At 43.8% G+C, this 22,624-nt stretch overlaps 1 protein-coding gene across 1 annotated transcript in view; it reads left to right on the top strand.

Annotated features, from left to right (window-relative positions):
- Positions 1-300: 300 nt before the first annotated feature.
- LOC126356239 (transient receptor potential cation channel subfamily V member 5) overlaps positions 301-22,624 on the top strand; it is a 132,702-nt gene continuing 110,378 nt past the window's right edge. Inside the window, exons 1-3 of the mRNA XM_050007064.1 lie at positions 301-391; positions 13,951-14,129; positions 19,824-19,902. Coding sequence (XP_049863021.1) covers positions 301-391; positions 13,951-14,129; positions 19,824-19,902 — 349 coding nt within the window. The remainder of the gene's footprint in view (positions 392-13,950; positions 14,130-19,823; positions 19,903-22,624) is intronic.

Here is a 22,624-nt window from a genome sequence, read left to right as displayed (position 1 = left end):
AGAAATATGAATCATCCGACACATTTGCTTAACACCAGATTAAAATTTCGACACAGTACTACAGTAGCTTTGTTTTTAATGTAAGAATAATACATGGACGCATGGCTCAAGTTAGAATGTCAATGTCATGTATCTGAGAAGAGTAAGTTGTGTGACTGAGACGGGTAGTTCCAATAAATAGTAGCCAAACAGCAGCGTGAACGGTATATTTATGTTACCCACTAATTCCTGGGAAATGGACACTCTTCAAAACAATGATTGTCTTTCCACAGGACCAATACGGAGTGAATCCAGATCGCCATGGGAAATACGGAGAGCGGTGTGACCAGCGGGGAGAAGGCTCAGGCTGGCACCTCCACGCAGAAGCTCTACAAGCTGGTCGACCTCAAAGGTGAGGCACGCACAAGCTATACAAACCGGTAGACTAAGTTCAAAGTTGATTCATGTGGGAAGTGTACACAATGGTATAGGTCATAGGAGCAATACCTATCGCTGAGATAAACATGTGTTACAATTTTTAGGCATAGTTTCATGCTAGGGTATCACTACACGAAATAGATCGTTGTGAACATTTCTGTTGCAGCCTCTTGTAATTTGTTCCTAGAGTCTCTAGTCACACTGTATGTTTTTGTACCCTGTGATCATGACACCTAACACTAACATGCAGGGTGTTTCCATGGTATTGATACAGAGTTTGACGGATGATGGAAAATGTATCAGTCTGAGACAGGGAGCCCTCGTCGGGAAACTACTGAGTTGACGTTAAGAAGAGAAATATGTTAAGGACCACGGGTTCCCACACGTTTTGCCACTGCATATCTCTTGACTTTCTTAAAAATTGGGTGTACCGCTATACTTTGTTCACTTTGAAACAAATCCTGATGTGTGGCAGAGGAAGGGTTGCGGAAGGTCGAGTGACGACTGCCGTGGCGATTGTCATGCCAGAATTGACGATGTTGTGAATGAATTGAAACTTACGTGGGACCCCTTGAGTACGAGGCTGCAAGTTCAGTCCTTAATGAGGCTCATTTGAAAGTGTCGTGTCAACAGTTATGACGGGAAACATATGAGCTGCAAGTTACTCACCATGTGCACCAGGAGAAAACGATTATCCGCGAGGTGCAGAAATCAACCTACTATGGTATGTACGAATTACACTTCACAAACTGGACCTCGTAGGCACTCAAGAAATGTTCAAAACAAGCCATTAACTTGTAACATAGACATCTAATGAGAAATGGCGCCCCACGCTGATCACGAAGGCCCGGACTGTCGAGACCGGAGGCGAACTCCTTGGCAGTTACAAACAGCTAGGTATCCACTCTTAAGGAATGCATACCCTAATATTGGTGTAACGGGGTGATGCGAACTGACAGAATGTGATGGCACGCAGCCGAATGCGAAACACGACTGTTATGAAGATCATCGTGAAACTGTCTACACTTCAAAGTGTACCTGCAGATAGTTATCTACATCTACATGACTACTCTGCAATTCACATTTCAGTGCTTGGCAGAGGGTTCATCGAACCACAATCATACTATCTCTCTACTATTCCACTCCCGAACAGCGAGCGGGAAAAACGAACACCTAAACCTTTCTGTTCGAGCTCTGATTTCTCTTATTTTATTTTGATGATCATTCCTACCTATGTAGGTTGGGCTCAACAAAATATTTTCGCATTCGGAAGAGAAAGTTGGTGACTGAAATTTCGTAAAAAGGTCTCGCCGCGACGAAAAACGTCTATGCTGTAATGACTTCCATCCCAACTCGTGTATCATATCTGCCACACTCTCTCCTCTATAACGTGATAATATAAAACGAGCTGCCCTTTTTTGCACCCTTTCGATGTCCTCCGTCAATCCCACCTGGTAAGGATCCCACACCGCGCAGCAATATTCTAACAGAGGACGAACGAGTGTAGTGTAAGCTGTCTCTTTAGTGGACTTGTTGCATCTTCTAAGTGTCCTGCCAATGAAACGCAACCTTTGGCTCGCCTCCCCGACAATACAGGGTATTATCTATGTGGTCCTTCCAACTGAAGTTGTTCGTAGTTTTAACACCCAGGTACTTAGTTGAATTGACAGCCTTGAGAATTGTACTATTTATCGAGTAATCAAATTCCAACGGATTTCTTTTGGAACTCACGTGGATCATCTCACACTTTTCGTTATTTAGCGTCAACTGCCACCTGACACACCATACAGCAATCTTTTCTAAATCGCTTTGCAACTGATACTGGTCTTCGGATGACCTTACTAGACGGTAAATTACAGCATCATCTGCGATCAATCTAAGAGAACTGCTCAGATTGTCACCCAGGTCATTTATATAGATCAGGAACAGCAGAGGTCCCAGGACGCTTCCCTGGGGAACACCTGATATCACTTCAGTTTTACTCGATGATTTGCCGTCTATTACTACGAACTGCGACCTTCCTGACAGGAAATCACGAATCCAGTCGCACAACTCAGACGATACCCCATAGCTCCGCAGCTTGATTAGAAGTCGCTTGTGAGGAACGGTGTCAAAAGCTTTCCGGAAATCTAGAAATACGGAATCAACTTGAGATCCCCTGTCGATAGCGGCCATTACTTCGTGCGAATAAAGAGCTAGCTGCGTTGCACAAGAGCGATGTTTTCTGAAGCCATGCTGATTACGTGTCAATAGTTATGTTTTATAGGCACGGAAAAAATAAACATCCAGAGCCTGAACTTGTGCAGTGGTTCGAGGAGCTATAACCAATTTGCAGAAGGGATAGTTTGCTCTACAGTAGTATGATTTTTATACGCAGGCCAGGAATCAAAGAAAAGCAAGTTATTTTTACCAGCTATTAACCAAAAGCGGTGCTTATTCCATAGTTGTAGTTCTCTTACGCCCGTTTTCCTTCTCTTGCTTGCTGTGACATAAATATTCCCTACTGCCCTTTCCAGACCACGCACACGAGAAAGAATCGTAGGGGGCAGAGCACCTCCAACTTCTCACAGCATAATAAATAAGTTTCCAGCCAGTGTGCCATCCAGATTAATGGTCGGCATACTTGTATACTAATTCGTTACAGCGCTGATGTTACTTGCTCTTGATGCAACTCCCTTGGTACATCTTATTTCTAAAGTTCCTTTCTTACGGATTTTCTCCTCAAATCCGGTTGGTTAGATTGAAAACAAATTTCTTACTGGACGATGGGATAAGTTTGTTTATCTCACCTGCAAATCCTGCAGTTTGCTGTGCAGCCTCAAGTTTACGCTTTGCTTGAAATTACGTCCTCCAATTCTGTAGCACTGTTTGAAGTTATACAATCATCCACTGATCCCCTTGAAGTCACCGTTATCTATGCCGCGCGCAATTTGATGTGCGCAACGCAGTAGGTCACCACCATGCACATACTGTAAATTGCACCGAACATTTCTGCAATGGGAAAACACCAATTTTTGTAACAAGGGTGCCTTGTCCTCCCTTGAATATATGTAGTTTTTCTTACTCATTACACAGTCATATTTCTGCGAATTCTTTCGAAATCTGTTCATAATTTTTTTTTTTTTACTATTCTGCTGATCCATGTACGTAATTATGTTTAGCACCTGGTCCTTGGACTATTATTGTCCCTCACTACTTTTCTCTGGAGGATTTGTGGCTTCCTGTCCGACAAGGATGATAAACTACATGACTCTACATATGTTTCAGTACGTATCATCGTCATTGTACTCTTCATGTACATTGCCAGCCAAGTCGAGTGTATACGACACCACACGTTCCTCTAACTCGCCTTACAGAAACGCTAATAATTCATCTGGCACATCTATCTCACTCTGTGTAATTCCTTTGGTTCCTTTCTGAAGAAATGTAAATTTCGGCAACTATCTTTGTAGATATAGGGCAACGTTTACTTTCTTTATCGTTGCCATTGCTCTGCTTTGCATCAACGCCACTAGCACCGTAACACTGTTGTGAGCTACTCGTCAACTAAGCGGTTCGACTACGCTCCGTAGCCTCATGCTGTGCTCACCATTGGATACTTCCCTCCCGCCCCCTCCCGCCTCCCATTATCTTAAGCCTTTTAACATCCAATATCATGGTTGCGTGGTAGGCAATATGTAGGGAGACCAATGCCTTAAACGGACTCGCACTCAGGAGGTTCACTGTTAGCCACAAAGTAGATTTAGCCATCGTCGATGGCATGAATCATGAAACAGATTTGTTATCGTCAGGTTCCATTCCATTTGACGACTATTTCAGCGGCACAGATGCCACTGATGAAAGGTATACCCATCAACACGAATCACAGAACAAGCTGCAGGTTATGGTGCGGAAACATTTATCTTCGCCTAAATTAAGAAAGTACAAAAACCAAGGTCTAGCGGTTCTAGGCGCTCAGTCCGGAACCGCGCGACTGCTACGGTCGCAGGTTCGAATCCTGCCTCGGGCATGGATGTGTGTGATGTCCTTAGGTTAGTTAGGTTTAAGTAGTTCTAAGTTCTAGGGGACTGATGACCACAGATGTTAAGTCCCATAGTTCTCAGAGCCATTAGAACCATTTGAACAAAAACCAAGCTTCTGCGGGAAATTTGATGATTACGGAGTTTTGTAAATAGGATTCATTACACTTCTAGAGGTGGAACATTGAATAGCAAAACCTGATGTGAAGTACTATGACATCTGAAACCTAAAATCAAGACGAAGAGCAGAGAGAAGCTTTCAAAAGGAGTGATTAAACTTTAGGATAACGCTGCGAAAATTATCCAGTGCGTTCACTTGGTTTTGAGCAACTGAAGCACACATATTACAGTCATAAGGTAGCCCCAAGTAATTTTCATTTCTTTTGTCCGATGTAGGAACACCAGCGTGAATCCACGTTTTCGATGGTTGACGAGACTGTGCAGACAGTGCAAGACTGGGTGTAAGTGATGCCACAGAACGTCTTTCAGGACAGAATGTAGAAGCCTTAGGGGCTGATGGAGGTTGAGAAACTGTGTTACTTCCAAAGCTGTTCTCCCAAGAAAAAGTTTTGTTTTTGAAAAATACCATCACTTCTATGTTTGGTGTCGTTTTTTGCTGGTAACATTGTAGCGCACGTAAGCTCGATCAGCAAGTTGGCGTACAGTCCCAGAGGCGGGAGAAAAGGAACGCCATTAATGAATTGCAGATGCCTTGATCTCTGTGCAGTACGCGGTTCCAACATGATGGACCCCGTTTTAATTACATCATTTTTCCGTGTCTCATTTTCCCTGAAAAGAGAAGAGGAAGAGGAAATCCTGTGTTGCCACCAGTTCGTTCACATCATGTGATTACAACTGACATCTTGTTTACGAGACATGAGACATTTGACGAAGCTGAAGAGAATTTTCTCTGCCAAAGTCACTTTTTTAACAACACTGGGACTCGTAGGTCGGGTACGACAAAACATTATGTGGCGACATCATGCCTAAATCGATGCTAGGCAACAATACTTTGAGCAATTCTTGTTAATGTAACGCCGTGTGGAAATTTTGCAGATAAATAAAATTTTCACAAAGTTGTGTCGCAAACATTTTTTCATCATCACGACACAGATGACAAATATGAAACTCTCTCATTTTGAGTAATACATTTAAACTTAATTGTTTGCGATTCAGGAAAATATGGAATTTATACACGTGCTATTCACCATCACTACTAAAAGACTGCATCATCACGGAACCCACTGATAATGCCGCTTGACATCTACGTTTTAATTCAGTATTCTTCTTAAACTTTCTTTCGTTGCGGAATGTAATGTTGAAAAATACATGTTTACAAAAAAAAGTTATAATGTGACCATCAGCAATAGTAAAACAAGCGGAATGCAGGGAAGTTGAAAAAAATGAAGGAATTCGGTTGGTAAATTATAGAATGAAAAAAGAGAAGAGTTTCGTTATTTTGTGGTCGCCATAACTGATGAAGCTTTCTTTGATGGTGAAGGAGTTGCGTTCGCTTCCAGGTACCACCTCGGATGTTTCTGAGGTAGTGAGGTCTGCAACTGGTTCCAGGCAGCCTATTGAGGCCAAAAGCGACGCTCAAATAAAGAAGCAGCGGCATGATCAGGATTAATCTGTCTGCCATTGACTGCGTAGCTCTTAAGTTTAGAAACGAAGAGGTCAAGGATGAGGTTTCTGGGTGAAGATAAGACTATAAATTAAAACACGCTTCTGGCAGATCAATATAAGTTATTAACAAAACTGTTGCACCTTTGAACCACTGGTTCATGATGTACGTTGACTATACCCTATGATACACACTCATATCGCCCACAAAATCAAATTTAACATCAGTTCTACGACCAAGAATAAAAATAGACAGCAAATCGTCGTTTGACAATTCAGACATACGTCTATTACGAACACACATTGGTTTATCAATTAAAAATTGGCAGACGTTTCGCTCCTGGTTGCAGCTCACGACTGATTAAGCATAAATGTACTGTAGGCGATATCTCGAGGTAGGAAATTCTCCAAACTCGTCGCCAGGGATCCGAGATCAGAATCAATGCGCACAATAGCTACATTAAGCAATGCTTGCCCAACAATTTCCTGAATGTTTGTAAGTGCAAAGTCCACTCTGCCACCACAAAACACAGCAGGCCCATGGGGAGAGTCGATGATTTTAGCGGTGTCGACACTCATATTACTAGTCTCGACATCGAGAGCAGTTTTATATGTCGTAGGAAGCCAACGATATACACTATGCACACGACGACGAGGGATTGGCGACATGCTAATCACATGTCCGTCGATTGTAGATTTATTCTCGCACTGCCTTGAAGGTCGCAGTCGGAACAGGTGGAGGGGCTAATGCTAGAATGCTGTTTGTGTTTCACTTGTAATAACAAGAAAAACTTTTCTTAAAAGGCGAAATATAAATAGACACTTTTGGCTGAAATTGTTTGTTTGGAGTGTAGCCCCACACAGAAAGGAACCGTACTGATGTACTGACAATAAGAGAATGTACTGTCAAGAGAATGTACTGACAATAAGAGAGTTGGTGAAGGCGGAAAGCCTCGCTCGCGGGGTGGAATCAGAGCTAACTATTTGTAGTATCGTTCCCAGAACCGATCGCGGTCCTCTGGTTTGGAGCCGAGTGGAAGGCTTAAACCAGAGGCTCAGACGATTCTGCGGAGAGCTGGGCTGCAAATTTCTCGACCTCCGCTATCGGGTGGAGAAATGTAGGGTCCCCCTGAATAGGTCAGGCGTGCACTACACGCAGGAAGCGGCTACGAGGGTAGCGGAGTACGTGTGGAGTGCACATGGGGTTTTTTTAGGTTAGAGAATTCCCTCCCTAGGCCCGACAAAACGCCTCCTGAGACGCGGCAAGGCAGGAGTAGGCAAAATGCAACACAGAATAACAATATTAATGTGCTAATAGTAAACTGCAGGAGCGTCTATAGAAAGGGTCCAGAACTGCTCTCATTAATAAACGGTCACAACGCCCATATAGTACTAGGAACAGAAAGTTGGCTGAAACCAGACGTAAACAGTAATGAAATCCTAAACTCTGATTGGAATGTATACTGCAGAGATAGGCTGGACAGTGAAGGGGGAGGCGTGTTTATAGCGATAAGAAGTGCAATAGTATCGAAGGAAATTGACGGAGATTCGAATTGTGAAATGATTTGGGTGAAGGTCACGGTTAAAGCAGGCTCAGACATGGTAATTGGATGTCTCTATAGGCCCCCGGGCTCAGCAGCTGTTGTGGCTCAGCACCTGAAGAATAATATGGAAAATATTTCGAGTAGATTTCCCCACCATGTTATAGTTCTGGGTGGAGATTTTAATTTGCCGGATATAGACTGGGAGACTCAAACGTTCATAACGGGTGGCACGGACAAAAAATCCAGTGAAATATTTTTAAGTGCTTTATCTGAAAACTACCTTGAGCAGTTAAACAGAAAACCGACTTGTGGCGATAACATATTAGACCTTCTGGTGACAAACAGATCCGAACTATTTGAATCAGTTAATGCAGAACAGGGAATCAGCGATCATAAAGCGGTTACTGCATCGATGATTTCAGCCGTAAATAGAAATATTAAAAAAGGTAGGAAGATTTTTCTGTTTAGCAAAAGTGACAAAAAGCAGATTACAGTGTACCTGACGGCTCAACACAAAAGTTTTGTCTCAAGTGCAGATAGTGTTGAGGATCAGTGGACAAAGTTCAAAACCATGGTACAATACGCGTTAGATGATTATGTGCCAAGCAAGATCGTAAGAGATGGGAAAGAGCCACCGTGGTACAACAACCGAGTTAGAAAACTGCTGCGGAAGCAAAGGGAACTTCACAGCAAACATAAACATAGCCAAAGCCTTGCAGACAAACAAAAATTACGCGAAGCGAAATGTAGTGTGAGGAGGGTTATGCGAGAGGCTTTCAATGAATTCGAAAGTAAAGTTCTATGTACTGACTTGGCAGAAAATCCTAAGAAATTTTGGTCTTATGTCAAAGCGGTAGGTGGATCAAAACAAAATGTCCAGACACTCTGTGACCAAAATGGTACTCAAACAGAGGATGACAGACTAAAGGCCGAAATACTATATGTCTTCTTCAAAAGCTGTTTCACAGAGGAAGACTGCACTGTGCTTCCTTCTCTAGATTGTCGCACAGTTGACAAAATGGTAGATATCGAAGTAGACGACAGAGGGATAGAGAAACAATTAAAATCGCTCAAAAGAGGAAAGGCCGCTGGTCCTGATGGGATACCAGTTCGATTTTACACAGAGTGCGCGAAGGAACTTGCCCCCCTTCTTGCAGCGGTGTACCGTAGGTCTCTAGAAGAGCGAAGCGTTCCAAAGGATTGGAAAAGGGCACAGGTCATCCCCGTTTTCAAGAAGGGACGTCGAACAGATGTGCAGAACTATAGACCTATATCTCTAACGTCGATCAGTTGTAGAGTTTTGGAACACGTATTGTGTTCGAGTATAATGTCTTTTCTGGAGACTAGAAATCTACTCTGTAGGAATCAGCATGGGTTTTGAAAATACGGTCGTGTGAAACCCAGCTCGCGCTATTCGTCCACGAGACTCAGAGGGCCTTAGACACGGGTTCACAGGTAGATGCCGTGTTTCTTGACTTCCGTAAGGCGTTTGACACAGTTCCCCACAGTCGTTTAATGAACAAAGTAAGAGCATACGGACTATCAGATCAATTGTGTGATTGGATTGAGGAGTTCCTAGATAACAGAACGCAGTATGTCATTCTCAATGGAGAGAAGTCTTCCGAAGTAAGAGTGATGTCAGGTGTGCCGCAGGGGAGTGTCATAGGACCGTTGCTATTCACAATATACATAAATGACCTGGTGGATGACATCGGAAGTTCACTGAGGCTTTTTGCAGATGATGCTGTGGTGTATCGAGAGGTTGCAACAATGGAAAATTGTACTGAAATGCAGGAGGATCTGCAGCGAATTGACGCATGGTGCACGGATTGGCAATTGAATCTCAATGTAGACAAGTGTAATGTGATGCGAATACATAGAAAGATAGGTCCCTTATCATTTAGCTTCAAAATAGCAGGTCAGCAACTGGAAGCAGTTAATTCCATAAATTATCTGGGAGTACGCATTAGGAGTGATTTAAAATGGAATGATCATATAAAGTTGATCGTCGGTAAAGCAGATGCCAGACTGAGATTCATTGGAAGAATCCTAAGGAAATGCAATCCGACAACAAAGGAAGTAGGTTACAGTACGCTTGTTCGCCCAATGCTTGAATACTGCTCAGCAGCGTGGGATCCGCACCAGGTAGGGTTGATAGAAGAGATAGAGAAGATCCAACGGAGAGCAGCGCGCTTCGTTACAGGATCATTTAGTAATTGCGAAAGCGTTACGGAGATGATAGATAAACTCCAGTGGAAGAGTCTGCAGGAGAGACGCTCAGTAGCTCGGTACGGGCTTTTGTTAAAGTTTCGAGAACATACCTTCACCGAAGAGTCAAGCAGTATATTGCTCCCTCCTACGTATATCTCGCGAAGAGACCATGAGGATAAAATCAGAGAGATTAGAGCCCACACAGAAGCATACCGACAATCCTTCTTTCCACGTACAATACGAGACTGGAATAGAAGGGAGAACCGATAGAGGTACTCAGTGTACCCTCCGCCACACACCGTCAGGTGGCTTGCGGAGTATGGTTGTAGATGTAGATGTAGATACTGATAATAAGAGAGTGTAAACTTTTTGAAATGGCGCTCCAGAAGAATGTGAGGAATAGATGGGTAGACAAGAAAAAGTTCTGAATCGAGACAGGGAGAAAAACATTTATGGCAATACTTTACTACAAAGAAGGGATCGCTTGATAGGACACTTCCCGACACTTCAAGGAAACTTCTGTGTGGTAATGGAGAGAAGTGTGTGTGTGGGGAGCGGTGGGGAGGTGAAACTGAAGAGAGAGACCCAGTTTTGACTACAGTAAGTAGGTTCACGTGGATGTCGGTTCCTGTAGTTATATGGAATTGAAGACACACAGATTAGTGTTGCGCCATGAGTTGCGGCACTTTCAAATTCCCGCTCGTTTGCTGGACGTTTGGAATGGTCCGTGGCGACTCAGTGGCCTATAGTGTGCGACTACACTGTTGCAACCTACGGACAGCGCCGCTTCGGGTCGAGCTGGGGTCTACGTGGGGAGTGAAGGGGATCTCGGGCTGACCAGCAACGAGCAGCACGTGGCTTGGATTGAGCACCAGGCAAGCCCGTTGGAATATTCGGGCTTGGACGGGGATAAGCGACCTGCTGTGTAGTTAATGGCGGCGGTGGCAAGGAGCGGCCACCCAGAACAGGGGCTGTTCCTGCTTCCTTGCACCCTTTAAGCAGGGCAGACCACGCAATCTGGTATCTGCACGCAGAACAGCTGGAAGATGGCAGTCAGTGCGACGAAGCCAGCAAGGAAGTAAGTGAGCAGGGAGGGCAGTTGCGGCGGTTGCACAGCACGTATGGAGCTAAAAGTTGCATAGCCATCAGTGGGGCAGCTTGGTGGAGACGCCGGGGCTCAAGATGCGGGCTAGCAGCAACGCACAGACATCGGTTCTTGAGCGGAGCTGGCAGACGGTGCTGGCGTCGTGCTTCATGTGAAGGCTGGCCTGGCTGTACGCAAGTGAATTCTACGCATGGTGTGGGAAACTGCAAGACAGTACACTGAGATGGAGGTCCCAGTGATGTTCGGCAGGAACAACGGCTGAGCGCTTGGTCTGTAGATATGTTTAATGTTGTCCCAGCAAGTGCACCATACGGTGTCGTTCTGTGTGTCACTGGCTTAGGGGCAGTGCCACTGCAAGTTCAAGTTGCCTTGAAAAATGCTCCTGTCCTGTAGTGTTCTGTGTCAAAGGAGCCACTTGCGAGTATGTTACAATATTGCTAAGCTCGTGTTAAGTGGTTTGAATTCTTATATTTATTTATTTATTTGCTTATTTATCTTGACCAGATTAGGGGCTTAAGAACACATACATAAATATTACCGAAACATTCATGAAAATGATAACAATCTTAGAGATGATAATAAGCATAATAATAGGAATAATAACAAAAATAATAATAGTTCACAATAATTAAAGTAAAGATAAATGGCAATAATAACAGAAATAATAAAACAAAGTGCATTAAAATAATATAGACTACTTTAGAACAACTTAAATCATGTTTAGTACTGTCAGAAAAAGAAAGGATGAAGAACAAAAAAATTGGAATGACAGTAATAGTGGCTGTTAGGAGAGGACTTGATTTAAGTAAATAACTCTGAAATCGAGGAGAAGGAAAAAGTTGTAGGGGGAGGGGGGCTTGAAGAGTGTGGCCTGCAGACCAGTATCTGGCAGAGATAGCTATTGCAAGAGAAGGGTGGCCATTTGCTGCTTTTTGGTCTGGGAGTAATTTAATTCCTCTGATATTTTGAGGAAGATTGTTCCAAAGTCGGGTTCCAGATACAGAAAATGATTTAGAAAACACGACAGTGTTGTGAAGTGGTACTGAGAGGATCTTACTTTGTTGAGAACGATTATTTCTGCTGTGCTGTTCAGATAGTAGTGTAATGGCTGAGGATAAGTAAGAGGGAGTCTGATGATTGAGGAGACAATGGAGTAAACATAAAGTATGGTAGTCCCTACGTTTATCAGCACGTAGCCACGATAATTGTTCATAGGCTGGAGTGATATGATCATAATAACGAACGTCATAACTATATCGGACGGAACCATTCATCGCCAGTTCAAGCCTGCAAGAGTTTACGTACGATAGTCCCTGAAGAATATCATTGCCATAGTCGAGAATAGGAAGTGATAGAGATTTTACTAGCTTCTTCTTAAGCTCCATTGGAAATACTTCTTTATTTTTGTGTAGACAATGAAGGGATGCAGAAACTTTCTTGCAGACTGCAGTAGTGTGTTCAGTCCTGTCTAAGTGGTGGTCCAGGTTATTTCAGTGCCATTTAAAATTAAGCATGGAAGAGATTCTCTGTGCTGTGTTCCAATAAGTCTTTTGTGGGCGACTAAAATTGCTTGCGTTTTGTAAGGGTTTAGTTTCAGACCTAAGTTCTGCGACCATTCTGATAAAGCAAGTAAGTCAGAATGGATGTGTGCAGGTTTGCTGGACTTGCACTGAGATGTACCTGAAGGTCATCAGCGTATAGGTGGTATCTGCAGTGGGAGAGAATAGTTGACACATCATTAACACATAATGAGAAAAGTAATGGGCCCAATACTGATCCTTGTGGAACACCTGATACAACATCCTTCCACTGCGACCTTTTAGTACCTACCATTACACACTGCTAGTGGGATGTTAGGTATGAGTGGAACCATTGTACAAAGCTTGAAGAAAAATTTTGAAGTGTCATTTTAGCAAGCAGAATGTCAAAGTTAACAGTGCCCATGGCATTTCTGCAGCTTTGAATTTGAAGTGACCAAGTAAGATCTCGTCGCCAAAGTGCTCCTGTCCTGTCATGACAGTGTGTGGGTTCTAAGGAGAAATCAAAAGAAAGAGAGAACGCAGTCAATGAGAGAAATATTGTATTATACTCAACATTGGTACAAAAGCTTCTTCCGCGAAATCCTATAAAAGTCCTTGGCTAAGTCGCGATAAGTTATCACTTTAACAGTTCACAGTTTGTCGTGAGGCAGGTCTCACATACTACTTCCGTAGAGAAAGTTGCGTCTGTACTGTTACGATCGTCGACCGCTGCTAACTGGCGCTGCTCGACAGCTGGACAAGAACTCGGCTAGAACTGGCCTAGAGCATCAGTCAGGCTGTCTCTTAACCACGTGATCCGTGGTGGCAGTGGCGCCTCCTCTCAGGGGGCGTGGCATCCGTGCGGCCAACCTCTGTACACTGAACGATTTCCCCTGGGTGTTATCGACTGAGTACGATGCCTCAGAACTTTTTTTTTCAGCATTTCAGCAACGTGTGGATCATATCTGCATTACTTTCAATTATTATAGATGCTACGTTAAATTTGGACTTCTGAATTAAATTGCGGTTTTGGGGGATTTCTGCGTATTTATTATTTTACCTTGGAAAAAGCATGCCTGAGCTTTGACACAGCACTCCTTTCTTCTTGTTGTTATTTCTTACAGTGTTTTATCTATTATTTATAGGTTGCTAACTGACTCTGATTGCTCATTTTATTGTGAGGAAACATTGATTTTGTTTATCAAATTCTTGCCAAGAGGGCATTAGCGTAAGGTATCGCGTCTCTTTCGTAAAGCAATATTTCGTTTATGATTTCATCGAGCGATGTTTGCAGAATTTGAGGGCAGTAGTTTTGTGTGTTATTGATCCTGAGAAGCTCTGATGAAGTTTATAAATATTTACGCCCCCAAACTAACATCCAGTTACCACTCCTTCCCCACGCCACAATGTGGAGAGTTTCTTGAAACTACTGGTATCCCAGCCTTAGGCTTTCTTTTCCAGATAAACGACGTTTGCAATTGGACCTGTAGGTGCTCGCCTCTGTTCTGCAGGTGGCGGACTGCTCGTGGACATGATGAAGCGCGCCATCCAGACAAAGCAGTACGCGGAGCTGGACCACGCCATAAAGACCAAGGTGGAGCCTTTCCTATACAACAAGGGCAAGGGGAAACTCTTCCCCATTTCGCACGTCGTCCTGCTGCGTAACAAGGAACGCCCACGTCACAAACTGGTGCGTACAATGGCCTCTGGATCACTAACTGCGCGAATGATGCAGTGTCTAGCTACTCTCCATAATGTTACCGAGTATGTTAAAGATCACCGACTGCAGTTACCAAGACTGTGTGTCACACTCCTGCTTTTGCATTGAATCACCCACTACAATAAAGTATATACCTATATCAAAAAACTATTTTGTACTGTCTTCCCATATTGTCATTGGTTTAATTTCTGGAATATGTTAGTCCTATTTTGCCAAAGTAAAATAGAGAGTTTAATTGTTTCCAAATGATTTTCTACTGTATCCGCATGTATATAGCTTCTTGCTATCCTGAGCAGAATTTTATTATGCCATTGTCAAACATGAGAACTAGTTAGTCAGTTCACTACTAAAAATCAGAATTGTATGCGGAGCATTCAATAAGTAAAGAAGAACTTCTTTTTTCTGAATGCAGGTTGGTTTTATTCAGAATTTACCACATATCTCCGCACTCTTTTGACTTTAAAACCAGATTTTTCTACATAATGTAACGGCCTTACGCTACCTTGGTGGCCCCACATGGTACCACTCTACTGGACGACGTTGGAACCAAATACTTGCTGCATCAGTAACCTCACCATCATCCACAAACAGCTTCCCGCGGAATGTATTCTTCATTGGGACAAACAGATAGAAGTCGGAAAGTGCGAGATCCGGGCTGTAGGGTGGATGAGGAAGAACAGTCCATTCAAGTTTTGCGAGCTCCTCTCGTGTGAGCAGACTTACGTCGGACCTTGCGCTGTCATGGAGGAAGAGACGTTCGTTAGAATTTTTGTGGCGACGAATACGCTGAAGTCGTTTCTTCAGTTTCCTGAGGGTAGCATAATACACTTCCAAGTTGATCCTTGCACCATGATGGAGGACTCCAAACAGAATAACCCCTTCAGGGGCCCAGAAGGCCACTGAAATGACTTTACCGGCTGTTGCGGAGTCGGGGTGTCGAATCCGGGACTCCAGATGGCAGAGCTGAGGCCAGGACCCACCGTGCCGTATTTTGTTAGGAGGCCATTGAAGTTCAAGAGCGTCAAGGGGCAGTACAGAGTGATACAGCGGCACTCGGTATCATTTGTTTATTCCGATAATACACAGTACTGTAGTGTTGGCGTGCCGTCCGTGCACTGTCCCGCGAGTGCAGCCAGCTCAGCAGACTCCTGGTGTGCCGACGCCGCTGCTGCCGTCATCAAGGCCGCCCTGCTGGATGTCGGCTGCTGCTCTCCCGGTCGCCGCCCGCCAATGCGTTTCGACTTGCGCCGCGCTGCTGCCCGTGATTCCGGAGACTGCTACAGTCCCTCGTCCTCGCCGCCCTCCGCCCCGTCTGGCCTGCTCTGTCTGACCATGGAACAAAGATGGTTGTTCCGGTCACCCGTGGCCCTCAGGCCACCGCTGCTCCCAGGACAGGGCCGGACTCGATCCCCCGCCCTCCTGGATGCTGTTTCGCAACTTGCCACTATTGGTGCTTGCCGGATGGCAGCCCCTGCCGCCGTCTCTGGCACTGCTGCAGCGCTGCAGGTTGACATTCCGTCCCACCATGGTGTTATGTCCCCGGAGGCGGAATATAGCCCGAACAAGTACATAGAAAACAGAATATAAGTTTATGGTTCAAATGGTTCGAATGGCTCTGAGCACTATGGGAATTAACATCTTAGGTCATCAGTCACCTAGAACTTGGAACTACTTAAACCTAACTAACCTAAAGACATCACACACATCCATGCCCGAGGCAGGATTCAAACCTGCGACCGTAGCAGTAGCGCGGTTCCGGACTGAGCGCCTAGAACCGCGAGACCACCGCGGCCGGCGTATAAGTTTATGCAGAATACTTATAACACTGCTGCCAGGCTGGCCCCTATAAGCGTAAACCGGCACAGGTCCGTCCCGATGCTTGTCTGACCTGACACACTCTGTCCTGCCGGCCGCGGTGGTCTCGCGGTTCTAGGCGCGCAGTCCGGAACCGTGCGACTGCTACTGTCGCAGGTTCGAATCCTGCCTCGGGCATGGATGTGTATGATGTCCTTAGGTTAGTTAGGTTTAAGTAGTTCTAAGTTCTAGGCGACTGATGACCACAGCTGTTAAGTCCCATAGTGCTCAGAGCCATTTGAACCATTTTTGAACACTCTGTCCCAAGGTAAAATTGCCCGTCTGTTTATATCGGTTTCTCCCTCGCTTCTGACGTAGTGTCAAAGAGAAACAGAAACTATAGCAGGGATAAATTCCCACATGTCAACCACTTACAAATCGCCACTCTTGGCTCTGGCCTAGTGCCCCACCTCATACTTCACAATAACTTAAATCAACGCTGCAGTTTCCTGCCTCGTTGTTGCTCCACTCAAAACAAATCATGCGTGCAATACCGCCGTCTCAGCTCCGCGCTCGCGAGTGCCATGTTTACCTTGCCTGGCCCACTGGCTGTCGACTGTTACCACACTCTGCCAGCGGCCCCAGATTTCATTGCCCAACCGCGCTTTCATTGAATTTTGATAAAATTTCCCTCTCCCTCGTCTAGGACTGACACTAGCGCAGCACAGCGAGGGGTGCAGCTTTGAACTGTTTCTTAGGAGAAGAGTGTTGTGGCGACACTCAACGGATTGCTGTTTTGTTTCCAAGAAGTGACGACGTTCGACGAAAAACTGTCACGAACAGCCACATAAGGTGCAAGCAATTCCGCACAGGTGGCCCTTCGTTGCTCTTTATAGTCTTCTGTTAGGCAGCGGACACGCCCGTTCGACCTGATGTACGAGTGTGTCAGCACTATCAACAGAGGCGTCTAGTTGAGCAGCGAGGTGTTCAATTGAGATCCGTCGATCACTTCGAATGAGAGGTCCGCAGGTTCCAACATTGCTGGTGTCACAACTGTGTGCCGCTAGCAGGCATGCGGCAGATCGAACAGATTTGCGTGACCTTGTTGCGATGATGACAGAACCCTCGCCCAACGATTCACCGCGCTTTTATTCACTGCCAGGTCTCCGTAGACATTCTGCAAACGCTTATGAATAAATGCTATGCTCTGGTTTTTCGACAAAAAAGGTCAATGACAGCTCTCTGCTCGGTACAACCGTTACAGACGCCATTTTGAAGGGTACGTACAGCTACGTACATCTCCGTTACAGACCCTATTTTGAAGATTACGTATAGAGACGCCTCCTGTCGGAACTTCATGAAGCTGTAGGGGCCGAAGTTGAATATTCTACGATGGCCCACAAAATATTCTGCATTTTTCAACCGAAATTATCCGAAAATTCTGTTGCATTACGTTTTGAACACCGCTGGTACATACATGGTACTCTTCTAAGTAGAATATTTCTCTTGCGGATATAAGTTTGAGGTAATGTACGTGCTACTTGAAACAAAGACTGACAGCTTCGGTTTTTTTAATGCCGATCGTAGATGTCACATGCTGAAAACTTCAGTATTTTATTGATCTGTGCTCGGAGTCTCATTGTTTCTTTCTCACTACACCTTATTTTTGTTGTTCTGAAATCTTCTGTGGCCGAGGCGTTAGATGTAAATCACAGAACATGTCGAGTAAGACACTGATTTTAGTCTGTTAGACACGCAAACAGTTGTCCTAGAAACAAAATAAATTCGTGGCTCTGACCACGGTTTCCGACCATTCTTTGGTTGTGAGGAAAATTTATAAATCAGCTACCGAGTTTTAAGGGGCAGCGTTAAGAAAGTGGACTCAACGGTAGACAACGGTTGAAATCCATTCCGGCTAACCGGATTTAAGTTTTCTCAGATTAAAACTGATACCTGAATGATTCTTCTGAAAAAGACACTGCCGATTTCCTTTCTCATCCTTCGGAAACGTCATGTTATGTTATGTTATGTCGACCGGGGGCCTAGAAACGACGGAGAGGCTCCGTCCCCGCCGCAGCCGCAGTGGTCCACAACCCCACGAGGACTACCGCAGTCCACTTCACCCCTCCGCCGACCCACATCAAACCCAGAGTTATTATGCGGTTCGGACCCCGGTGGACCCCTCCCCCCCCCCCCCCCCCCCCAGGGAACGTCTCACACCAGATGAGTGAGATGAGTGTAACTCCTTTGTTTGCGTGGTAGAGTAATGGTGGTGAACGCGTACGTGGAGAACTTGTTTGCGCAGCAATCGCCAACATAGTGTACCTGAGGCGGAACAAGGGGAACCAGCCCGCATTCGCCGAGGCAGATGGAAAACCGCCTAAAAACCACCCACAGACTGGCCATTTCACCGAACCTCGACACAAATCCACTGGGCGGATTCGTGCCGGGGACCAGGCGCTCCTTCCCGCCGGAAAGCAGTGCGATACACCGCACGGCCAACCGGGAGGGCCTCGGATATGTCAGTTGATCTACTGTTTCCGAACGACGTCGACGTTGTCGATGGAACTTTAAACTGTAATCTTCCTTCCTCCCTTCTAAACCAATAACATCTTAAACTATTCCCCATAAAAATCTCCTTTTTCCCTTTAAAGTTCTCCAGGAATTGGCGGTAAATGATCGAGGTGTCACAGTCCCGATGTCAAATGGCCCGCAGTCTGCTCAAGGAATGGACTTTATACAATTCTGAAAATGTAATGTAATCCGTGGTTCTCACCCACTCGTATAGTAATGAGACGCGTAATAAATCACAGTTTGGATTTCAAAAGGGACATTCTACTGAATCAACTTCGTATCTATTTACTGGACACCTAATAAAGTCTTGAAATTATAAAATATCACCAGTTAGATATTCTGTTACATATCGAAGGCATTTGATCGTGTGAATCATAATATTCTGTTAAAGAAGTTAAGGTTTCATGGAATATGTTGCTAAGTACATGCCTGGTTTGATTCTTATTTAAGAAACGGAACATAGATTGTTCGAGTAACACAAAGAGGAACACCACATCATTTGTAAAGAGAGAATTTTCTGTCGGAATCCCACAGGGTTCGATCATTGGCCCACTACGTTCTTGTTTTCCATTAATGTCCTACCATTTTGTTTGATCAGGAGGCAATTTAGTCTGGTGTGCAGGTGATGCAAGTATAGTTGTGCAACAGAGGAAAGAATCATCCACAGAGTATGTAGTATCAGTGATTATTAATGTACCTGAGTTTGAGAGTAGCAAAGAAATTCACAAGTACAACACTAGAAGCAAAAATGATTTGCATAACCCTTCAATGGATCTAAATGTTGTACAGAAAAAGATAAAATACGCAGTTATAAAACTCTCTGGCAGTGTATCTTACGAAATAAAGTTGGACAGACAGTAGAATTGATTTCAAATATAGAGTAAAAATGTTTCTCCTTAACATCTCCTCCTGTACCATTGGAGAACCCTTGAAAAAGCATTAATCAGTCATTTATACAAGAAAAACACCTGTAAATGGGTAACATGTAGCCATTTAAATATTTTCTTCATTTTTTAAAATATGTGCTCCACTTTTGTTCAATTCCCACGTTGCACATCATAACGCTAATCAGGAATTTAACCTATGGAGCATATAACTAACTAACTACCGATAGGCTATTTCGCCTGTAAGTTCCATTTTATGTAATTTCCGAGACTGATGACCTTTGTTATTTGCTGGGCCAAACGCAGCTAGAAACCCTTTTTATATCTAATCTAGTTATCGTTTATTTTAAAAACTACATACTTTCTTGTTCCCTCTTCCAATAATGATTAACTGAAGAAACTGGTATTTCAGTTACCACCACTTCGTTCACTGGAGAACCCAGACGATTTTGACATCGATGATCTGCCAATTCCTGACGAGAGTAAGCTAGGTGAGTTTACGAGAACAAGGTGAGTACAATTATCATTAGCATTCTCTTGTCTTCCGAATTAAAAAAAGGTTTTCTCAATCACCATAAATATCATTTCAGTCATATTTCGTATGTGTATCCATGATATTTGGCCATTCCATGATATATCCTTCATATAATACTTGCTTTCCATCATCAGCTACAAACACGATTCCGTTGCCTCTATGAGGCGTCGCAAAATTGTCTACCATCTCTGTAGAGGCGATTAAATGGTGCAGGCATTTCTTTTAATGCTCCCTAGTTTTCATCGTAGTCATTGATACAGTGTACTTATAGATAGAAGCTAAGAGCAACCACTCTCTTCAACATTACTTCCAGCATTAGATAGCCACTCAGAAAAACAATAACGAAGATTCAGCACGTGTTAGATACCTGAACATTGCAGAGAATGTTAATTAGTACCTCAAAAAGATTATAAAAGGTCTTGATGAAATTGTCTTAAATGTTCAGATATTAAATATATCTGTACTTCATAAAATGGTTTAAAGTGTGAACTCTTTTATGCATGTCTCACATTTTGTTCTAACTGAAAAACAATAATTTCATTTTCATTAAACCTAGTAGTTCTCAATAATGTACATCAAAAGAAATTATTTCTCTTTCAAACTTGTTTCGTAGTTTCCACAGTACTCTTTTTCTTGCTCATTATGTTTTCGAAGTAAATAAGGCAGCCATTAATAAGTTGCTTATTGTTTTTTAGAAATGCTACTATTCCATAAAACTCCAAGCATAGAAAATCTGAAATTTTGTGACCCCAAACATTATATTCAAAACAGTCAATATCAAATTAATAAGAATGACAATAAATAAACATCTGCTTTAACTGAATCTACTGTTCACAAAACGCTTCTAATGATCTAATGCTAAACATCAAAACTCTTAGACAACTTGATGTAAAATGAAGAAATACAGCTCTCATTCTATTGTGCATATATATGGTGACAGATCTTGGAATCCTGTACACGGTTCAAGATATGGTAGGCGTTTATCCTTCTTAAGCAAGGCATAACTCGATCTCCTCACAAACAACGAATATTCAAATGCTATTTCTCAGTTAGAAACCCGCTACATAGTCATTTCTTATATACAGAATTCACTTTGTTCGGTTGCGCTGAAATGCTAAATATTTGCATATCCAAGGATGTTGACGTCTGCAGCTTGCCACCTTCGTGACGTTTCAACTAACCAGCGGTACAAGTTACATTTTATACTGACATTCGTATAACCTACAAATGTTACTACTGTGTCCACATTACCGGCCTCGTTTCTACTGAAGCTGCACTCCGTGTGGGAGTCGAAGTTGGATTTTAGCGTGTCTGCAAAAAAACACAGTTCTGTAAATTGTATTGAACTGGCGTATACACTCCAAATAGTGAGATCTTGACTCTGCAGCGGAGTGTGCGATGATGTGAAACTTCCTGAGAGATTAAACCTGTGTGCCGGACCGCGACTCGAGCTCGGGACCTTTGCCTTTCGCTGGCAAGTGCTCTGCAATATGCGCTCTTGCCCGCGAAAGGTCCGGCACACAATTTTAATCTGCCAGGAAGTTTCACTCCAAGTAATTGTTGCAGCGCAGTGAAAGGAGGCATCGGATCTCCACCAGCAAAAGGAGAGCGCCCTAAAACAGACCCCTAGTCTCTTGGCTTTGTACTTTCCTGATCTCTCGTGGGACCAAGTTTAAACAGCAGTTTACGCTTCCTCTAGCTGCGTGCACGTGACGCCCTCTTCAGTTGTTACTTGTCAGTTCACCATTACAGGTTCTGATATCCGCCTGCTTAGCTGGGTGGTAACGTGCTAGCCTCACATGCAAGCGGGCCCAGGTTCGATTCCTGGCTGGGTTGGAGATTTTCTCCACTCAGAGACTGGGTGTTGTGTTGTCCTTATCGCTTCATCATCATCATCACCGGAGCGCAACTCGCGCAATGTGGCATCAAATGAAATAAGATTTTCACTTGGTGGCCGAACTTCCTCGAACAGGGACCTCCCGGCCAACGATGCCATACGCTTTTTTTTTTACACGTTTCGATAATGGAAAAAGTTTCTACATTGTGTTACATTTATCATTATTTCTCCTAGCCTTTCAGCCTGTATCTATTCTTCAGTAGTAAGGTTTAAGGTTGAGCAGGGGATCCTGGTGAAACTTCCGCTGTTTTATAGTTTTAAGCAATGACAGTATTTGGAATAATTGTAGTCGTTTGGATAAGGGTAGTTGTGGCGATGAAGAGCAAACGTCTTTACAAATGAACCGAACGATATGAAATATCAATCACCCCTGTACAGACACGTCCATTGTGTTTTGCATTCGGAATGTTTGTCCCAGCTCGTGCAACGGGCAGACATCAGGGACTATCAGTAGGAATACATAACCTACAGCTTTAACTCGACAATCATTTTCGATTACAGTAAGCACGTCATGCTTAACAGCAAGTCGTAAATCACAATTCAATACGACAATGACAAATATGTTTGTCGTTGTGGAAATTACATTCGTTTATACACTGAAACTCCAAAGAAACTGGTATAGGCACGTGCATTGAAATACAGGGATATGTAAGAAGGCAGAACACGGCGCTGCGGTCAGCAAGTGCCTAGACCAGTTGTTACATCGGTTACTGCTGCTACAATGGCAGTTATCAAGATTTAAGTGAGTTTCAACGTGGACTTATAGTCGGCGTACGAGTGA

The sequence above is a fragment of the Schistocerca gregaria genome, chromosome 3, assembly GCF_023897955.1.
Source record: "Schistocerca gregaria isolate iqSchGreg1 chromosome 3, iqSchGreg1.2, whole genome shotgun sequence".
In the NCBI taxonomy this organism is placed as follows: Eukaryota; Metazoa; Arthropoda; class Insecta; order Orthoptera; family Acrididae; genus Schistocerca; species Schistocerca gregaria.
The sequence above is the reverse complement of the archived record's forward strand: the minus strand, read 5'-3'. Positions and strand labels throughout refer to the sequence as shown.